Below are 8,163 nucleotides of genomic sequence, written 5' to 3' on the forward strand. Positions count from 1 at the left end.
AAGAACTTATCCAGTTTATTTATTATCTCTTCGTATGAGTGTACGCGCTAGTTACGTATCATGTTACATTATGCTTCGTCGTAGTCAATTTTTTGTTGACGTTTGTAGTGCTCCGATAAGAAATCGGATTAAAAATCCATGTCAACGTAATATAAAATAATAAATTAAACGATAACACTCTCGCACACATGTAGAAATATCGTTTGGTGAAACGTTGTAACGTTAATAAATTAACGTTGTAAACTAGTCACGAATTATGATTAGAACGAAAGGATGTCGACTAAGTATATTAGCACATTAAAGTGACGCGATGTAATGACATATTCTGTTAGAAGTTATGAGTTTTTAATAAATTGGTTTCACGAGAGTAATAAATGGCGCAACATGATATATCGATTGACATCGATTATCAAGTTGAAAGGGTTGCTGACAAAATTGATGAAATAGATTACGTAAGATACGTTTTCGGTACTAAAATGTACAAATAATAGGACTCCGTAATAAAGTGACATTTAATTTTTTTCTATATAATAAAGTGATATAATTTACTTATTTATTTTTTACATACACAAAAAGTTGATGATATTTTTTTTTATTAAGACATGTTTGCTGCGCGTAATTTTTTTAATAGGTTACGATTACAAGTACGTATATTATCTTATCGAGTATTTTAATTTACACGCACGCATTACAAGAATGTAATTCAAAGAACAACGCGCAGATGGTTTTTTTAAATGTTTCTTGTGCCACATCGTGCGTTAATTTTGTGGGCAAATAGACGGATAAAAAAAAACTATATGACTCATCTCCTTTTTTACGTTACGATTTAAACGCACTTTAAAGGCACAACGCTTCGTCGCTGTTGGAGAATATTTTTCGTTTATCCCCCCTCCCCCTCCCTCGGCCTCGTTGTAATATCGCTTCTACCATCATCAATCCATTTGTGCAAGTGTTTCGCTACGCGACACGCAAAGCAAAATGCAACGAGAACGATTTCCGCTGTAATGACAAACGTGCGTCAGTAACGAGGACGATCGATATGGCTTTTCTCGTCCTCGAGAAATATTCTTGAGCAATAATTATAATTATTATACTACGTCTATCAGCATTAACATTGAGTATACGATAGTTACGACGCATCGATCATTATTTTACTTGATTATTGAGATTAATGATATTTACGTGATCATTTAATTGATCATATGTTGGAAGAAATATATTAAATGCAACGAAAGATCTCTCTTTTCAAAAGAATTCTGTTTTTTGAAACTTTATCAGAAATAATCGTTCTCGACGACGAAAATAAAAATCGATAGTTATATGTATATTGTCGATAACGACTATTTTAAGCTTATATACATCTGGAATTCGAGGGTTACAAGTTGCCTCATAATTTTTCAAGTCTTTACATATGCACGCGCGCGCGAACACACACACACACACACACACACACACAAAGCCAAGAGATCGACGACGTAAGGTCGCCCAACAGAAATAATGGATTTTTTCGTTATTTTATACATCGTTTCTTTGTTTTTAAATCTTTATGTATATCGCAAACATGTTTCAGTTATACATTGTCTAAATATTTATGTGTGCGCATTCCACGTCTTAATGTCAAGAACGTTGCTTCACGATCGATGCGCGATGGTGCGTTTAACCTTGATCCCCACCTTTCTCCATGGGGCACCACGTTGATACCCCGATTCCCCGAACCTTTCGTAAAAAGCGAACGTTCTTTTACATTGCATTCCTCCAGGTTTCCTTGATCATGTCCGCGGCCTTTTCGCCGATCATAAATATTCCCGCGTTCACATGGCCAGTGGTAATCGTCGGCATGATTGAAGCGTCCACTACTCTGAGTGCCTCGATCCCGTATACTCTTAGCTGCGGATCGACAACTGCATAAGTATCCGTCCGAGGTCCCATTTTGACGGTTCCTATCTCGTGATTCATCATAGACGGCAGGTGCTTGATGGCGCAACGCCAATAATCATCGGTAGCAAACTCAAACTGTCTACAGTCTGGTATCTTATAGTCGTGCACGCGACTGCCGTAGGCCTGAAAGGCTTTGGTTTTGGATATGTTAATGGCGTGCTTTACTCCCTCCAGAATGATCTCTAGATCGGCCGGGTGGCTGAAAAAGTTTGGATCCATTTTGGGTGGCTCGAATGGATCCTTGGATCGCAACGTGAGACGGCCGACGCTTCTGGGATATTGAACGATCGGCCAGATCGACCAGGCCTCCTGATTTTCGATCGGTTTATAGACGGCGTCGTACAGATCCTCTGAAATTCTCAGAGTCTTCTTCAAAGTCAGACCGTTGTCCGAATGTAGAGAACCAGACACGAAGAGAAGCTCAACGTCCGGTCTCTCGTCAGGAGCGTATTTAGTTTTCATGAAAGCAATCGCCTCGGCACCTCCTGGAACTGTGAGCAGGCCGTCTTTATGCAGAAGGTACTCCAGGAGCGCGCTTGGATTAAGGATCTTGTTCTGCAGCAGCGACACGCTCTGATTCACCATAAAAGTCAATCCCAGGAAACCGACATGCTCGTACATGCTGTAACCGACCTTGGAGTTTTGAATCACTGGGATGTTCAGTTCTTCAAGATGCTCCCTCGGTCCAATTCCCGACAGCATTAACAATTTCGCCGAGTCGATCGTACCGGCTGATAATAAAATTTCCTTCGAGCAGGTCACCTTCTTCCATACGTTGTTCTTGACGTACTCGACGCCGTAAGCGCGCTTGTCCGCGTCGATTAGTACTTTGGTCACTCTAGCACCGGTGATAATCTCCAAGTTCGGTCGATCGATTGGCTCGAGATAGGCCTTGGCCGCGTCGCAACGCTTTCCATGAGCCATGTTTACCTGGATGTACGAGAAACCTATCTGATCTTGACCATTGTAGTCCACAATTTTATACCCCAACTCTTGTCCGGCATTTAGATACGCAGTCGCCAGCTTTGTATGATATGGCACATGTTCCACGCACAAGTAACCGTTTTTATCGTGATACGAGGAGTTCTTGATGCCTGAACATAGGAATACGACGTTTCGTCAGTGTGCAGCCGCGGGTGGTCGCGGCTTGCTATGGTATATTTGTAAAATTAATCCAGTTTAACAGGAGACAGACTGCAATCCCGCTTGCACGCCGCATTGTACAGAGATATTCTGCACGTTCTCTTTTAGCTTTCGGATTATTTTGTTTTTCTGACTAAATCAATCTGAAGTTTAAGCTTGAACAGTTTGAATAAAAAAAAGAGGACGGTATATCATTTGAATGTATATCAGAAAATCTTAAGAATACGAGAGAAGCAAAGAAACGTATATTATTTTCTACGATTGTCACGAGAGAAATGTAATTTTATTGTCCTCTAAACTGGCAATAGAATTTAACAGTTGAATTTGCTTTTGTAAAGTTTATTGTATACAGAGTGTCTAATTTTAAGCGCGTACTTTTATCAACAGAATAATGAAATGAGTCAAGTGATGATGTAAAGAAAACGCAAACGTACTTTTCAAAAAAATTATTTGCAATTTACAATATGCACGTACATACCTTTTTGCATAAAAGTATTAAGCTACGGTTATCAAAAAATTAATAGCTAATTCACGAGATATTTTATATCTCATGTCAAAATATGTCAGAATTTAGTATAAAATATCTCGTAAACTATTGATTTTTTTTTATAAATCTATTTTTGATACTTTTACATGCAGAATATAATATAACTAGCAGAATATAACTAGCAGACGTATATTGTGTAAAAAAAGCCATATACTTAATACATTTGAAAGAGACCTTCGTGTTATCTTAAAAAATCGATTTTTTCGAAAATTGATTTTATCATTATTTGTCCCCGTGCACCCCCATTTATTGTCCCATTACTAACTTTTTTTATCCGAAACATTTTTTTTAAAATTGAAAACAAAAAATTTTGAGGGAGGGAGTTGAAACATCCTATATATTGTTTACACATCACGTGGAAATTTTAATTAAAACTTTATCTTGAATTAAGATTTTGCCATAAACGTAACACTTGATTTTCTTTTTAATTAAAAAAAAACGTGCAACGTTTTGAATCATCTATATGCAACATGTGCTTTCGCATGAAGCAAAGTTTCGTTTTTTAAATAACTAAATCGCCGAATGAGAAAAAAATGGAGAATTTATTTGTTTATAGAGTGTCTCATATACGTACGTGTAAGAAATTTTGATAATCCATTGAATAGTCTGAAGAACGTAAGTGAAAAGAGAGAAGGGAGAAGAGAAATGTCGTATAAATACCTGGTACGTTAAATCTTTCACTTTTCTTAAAATATGGCAGAACGTCCGCGTAGGACCAGCCCACGTTGCCCAAACTGGCCCATTTGTCGTAGTCAAATCTGTTCCCACGTGTATGGATCATGTAGTTCAAGATACTTGTACCACCCAAGGCTCTACCTCGCGGCCAAGCGCACTGACGATTTATCATTCCCAGGCAGGCATTTTTCTGAGGCTCCACGTTGTAACCCCAATTGTAATCGGTTAATTGAAATACGCTGACGAGCATTGGAATCTGATTCAATAAGTTTGGCGCGTATCCCGCTTCCAGTAATAAAATTCTCCATCTCTTATTCTCCGATAGACGATTGGCTAACACAGACCCAGCCGATCCAGCTCCTACGACGATAAAGTCATACCTGATGGTGTCGCTTGTAAATCCGTGCTCTTTCTCAGGTGAGTGAACATAATTTTTGACGATGTTTAGGAGACTATGAGCGTTGCCGGTCACTATGATAATGATGAGTGGCCACAGAATCCTCATATTGTACAAGGTTCTGTAAAACTATAATTTTAAACGCATTAACACCACACACACACGCCGCGACAGGAGAAAAAATTATTTTTTCACAGTGTTCTCCCCTCTAGGAATAAAAAATTACACTACCATATCTTTACGATGTACTATATACCGCGATCACTTTTCGTTGTGACGAAATTCGATAACTTGTAACAATGCTTCATTAAGAGGACATATACATACCTAAGAGGAAAAAAAAAAGGTCATTTTCTGGAATTTTTTTTGAGAAATTATAAGAGTTTGATCGGATTGTGGTTTTTTGTAGTTAAAAATATACATGTTTTTAGAGAAAGTTAATTTTTTCATTGAAAAATTTCGCAAAATGACAGAGATATGGCGTCGTGAAGAGACAGCCTGAAAAAAATCACAGTGTATACTGTATCAGGTGTATACGTACCTTCATCAAAATTCAACAGAAACAAAAAATGAAATAGAATATTAAAATATATGTAACAATATCTTTCGCGTATCATAGCCGATCGATTTCAAAAATATCGATTTTTGACAAAATCGGTGGGCGTTTGAATTTAACGTAGCGATTTTTAAGACAAAAAAAATTTGTTCGTTTTTCGCCCCTTCCCTCCAAAAAAACTATGTCGTAAAAAAAAATCTATGATACGCGAGAGATAATTATATATGTATAGAATAACCACAAAAAAGTGCAGCAGCAAATCAGTTCGGCGGTGGTTTTCGAAATTTTTCTGATACCAGTTTGAAAAGTATAATCGTTTCGAGAAAAACGCGTTTCGATACCAGCTCGAACACGGACAGCAAGATACTGACGAAGCACGCTGACGTTCTTCTTGGATAGTCGTTATGTTTAAAATATGCGACAGCGAGTCGAATACAATACCAAAAAACACAGTATATAGATTCAAATAAAAAACCGAATGGGCGGTGGGGGGCCATGGTTCTGTGAGCGGCGCGCGGTGCTGCGCTGCGACAGCGCACCACGGTACTGTCGGGACTATAACTTTGTCATTTCTCAGAATTTCTACCTGAAATTTGCACTAGACATTCTTGATATATTAAACTTTAGCAACATATAAAAATCCAAAAATCTATTTTTTGGATCCTGCTAGGTGCGTATATGTCCTCTTAAGTGTATATGTATATACAGGAGCCCCGTTAACTCAATCTTTTTCTTTTCACGCGCGTATTGTTTTTTCCGCTATTCACTGGAATTTCGATCGTAAACTTAAATAATTTCTCTTAAATAATTCGCTACGACATACCGTTTATGTGAGATAGTAACGACGTACCGCGCGGGACGGTCGTTTTTCGTGTGTCGATCCTTCGTCGTCTTTATTCTCGCACGCTGTGCCGATCGTATCGGAATATTGGCTTCTATACGGAAAACTCTGCGAACTTCTCTTCGAAAAGTTTCTCTGCCACTGGCCAACGGCGGCACACGACCGACCACTCTCCGTTTCAAGATCCACCAAAGAAATGTACTTTCTCGTTTAGCTCGTTCACGTAATACTTACCGGAGTAGAGTACGGTATTTGGACCGCAAGAACCCCTCCTCTCGACGTGTTACGTTTTAACATTGATACATGCTTTTAGCGATGTGTAGTTTATTGCTGATCCGGCAACCCACGTGCGTTATGCAATAATAAAGGAACGAATATCAGAAGTTTACAAATAAATGGAGATTGGAGAAAGTCCATATACCAGTCAACTTGTAGCCGATTCGAATATGTGACGATTTGCATTTATATATTTCGTTTACGATTATGACGTGTCTATGTCTCTGTTCTAGTAACTATCTAAATTTAAATTCCGACAACATTTATTTCTGATAAAGATCCATTTTTAATTAATAAATAATTTATTATAATTTAAATAATTTATGTTATGTTTTGACATCCTTATATTTGGTTGCTGATCGAAAATTGGCCGTCTGTCGCACAGCTCTTATTAGCCGTTACATACATATTTCTGCTACTGTAACTCGATAACAGATTATAAGTCTGACAGTAAGCTTGTAAGAATGTATAGATTAGTAAAGTTGTATCAATATTTATTTTGTTAAACACGCGAAAAATTTACATTTAAGGATTTACCGCGCGTACTGTCGCAATATTGTGATTAAGACGACATCAAATTTGGAAACATTATTATAGTACCGGTACCATATATTTAAAATTTTTAGCTACTAACTTGCCTGTTTGAAAATATATCTATTTGAAAGAGCTGTACACTGCTTAGTTAATATAAATTATTAATTTATTTCTTACCCAAATTAAAAATGGGTATAACGTTCGAAATATAGTATTAAGCAAACACGTTATCTCTCTTTTTTACGCATAATAATCTTCTGAGAAGATTCTTAATAGTTTTAATTTTATATATGTACATATAATAAAAGCATTACTTCAAAAATCATTTATTTCCGTGTTATAAAGCATTCAATGTATTCTCTGTTTGTTTCACGAGTATGCATTGTGTAACGTATTTACATGCGACGTTCGTATATGTGTCTTTCACGAGCTTCTAAGGTTGACGACGAATGAACATCGTCGAAATTTTGGAAGATATTCCTCTTCTACGTAGACAAAAAATGTGGTTTATGCACAGGATAAAGATAACGTAAATATACAGAAAAAAAGAATATTCTTGATTTGAAAATATATCTTCAACGCGGAAATCTTGAAATGAGATTATCGTGCGTTAAACAAAGAAAACTTGGTTGAATGAAGTCCGTATATAGTTCAATCAAGAAAAAAATGTTGAAATAAAAGGTTGAAATTCTTATAAGAAGATTATAGTGATCTTGCTTATTGTATACGAAACAATCTATAATCTTTTTATAAGAATTTCAACTTTTTATTTCAATATTTTTTTCTTGGTTGAATTATATATACGGACTTCACGCAAGCAAGTTTTTCTTCAAGCAAGTTCAATCGCAGTATAATCTCATTTCAAGATTTCTACGTTGAAACTATAAAGATATTTTCAAATTAAGAACATTCTTTTTTTCTGTGTAGTCCGTATAGTGAACGAATACGTAGATATAAAGATTTTTTTTTAACGCATTCTTACGTTATACACGTAGTCGGAAGCGATATTGAATATTTATGTATGTACAACCGTATGTGTGAAAAGCAACAGTCGTAACATCTATTTGTATACATAATAATGCCCTTTGGCAAGATCTTGACATAAATCTCACTTACAAGTATTTTTATAAGCATAAATTAAGGGAGAAGATGAAGATCGTATTAAACTACAAAATAAATAAATTATGAAGGCAAACGTTTGTAACACGTTGGAATATCTCGGGAACAGAATATACAGAAAATCAAACTTGGTATTC

At 36.5% G+C, this 8,163-nt stretch overlaps 2 protein-coding genes across 3 annotated transcripts in view; one reads left to right on the forward strand and one right to left on the reverse strand.

Moving 5' to 3' along the window:
* Nucleotides 1–8,163, forward strand: part of Flo2 (flotillin-2) — a 70,305-nt gene that overhangs the window by 1,146 nt on the left and 60,996 nt on the right. The gene's annotated exons all lie outside the window — the stretch shown is intronic.
* Nucleotides 100–8,152, reverse strand: LOC139817462 (glucose dehydrogenase [FAD, quinone]-like). Of its 2 annotated transcripts, none has more exons than XM_071785580.1 (3): nucleotides 4,932–4,949; nucleotides 4,289–4,829; nucleotides 100–3,032 (listed from the first exon to the last, which is right to left on the reverse strand). In XM_071785580.1, the coding sequence occupies exons 1-3, from the start codon at nucleotides 4,932–4,934 to the stop codon at nucleotides 1,741–1,743; spliced, it is 1,836 nt and encodes a 611-aa protein (XP_071641681.1). In that variant the 5' UTR covers nucleotides 4,935–4,949; the 3' UTR covers nucleotides 100–1,740. The 2 variants fall into 2 exon arrangements, with proteins under 2 accessions (XP_071641681.1, XP_071641682.1); XM_071785581.1 differs by lacking the exon at nucleotides 4,932–4,949 and adding an exon at nucleotides 6,080–8,152 and having other exon boundaries at nucleotides 101–3,032.

Source organism: Temnothorax longispinosus, chromosome 8 (genome assembly GCF_030848805.1).
Source record: "Temnothorax longispinosus isolate EJ_2023e chromosome 8, Tlon_JGU_v1, whole genome shotgun sequence".
Taxonomy (NCBI): domain Eukaryota; kingdom Metazoa; phylum Arthropoda; class Insecta; order Hymenoptera; family Formicidae; genus Temnothorax; species Temnothorax longispinosus.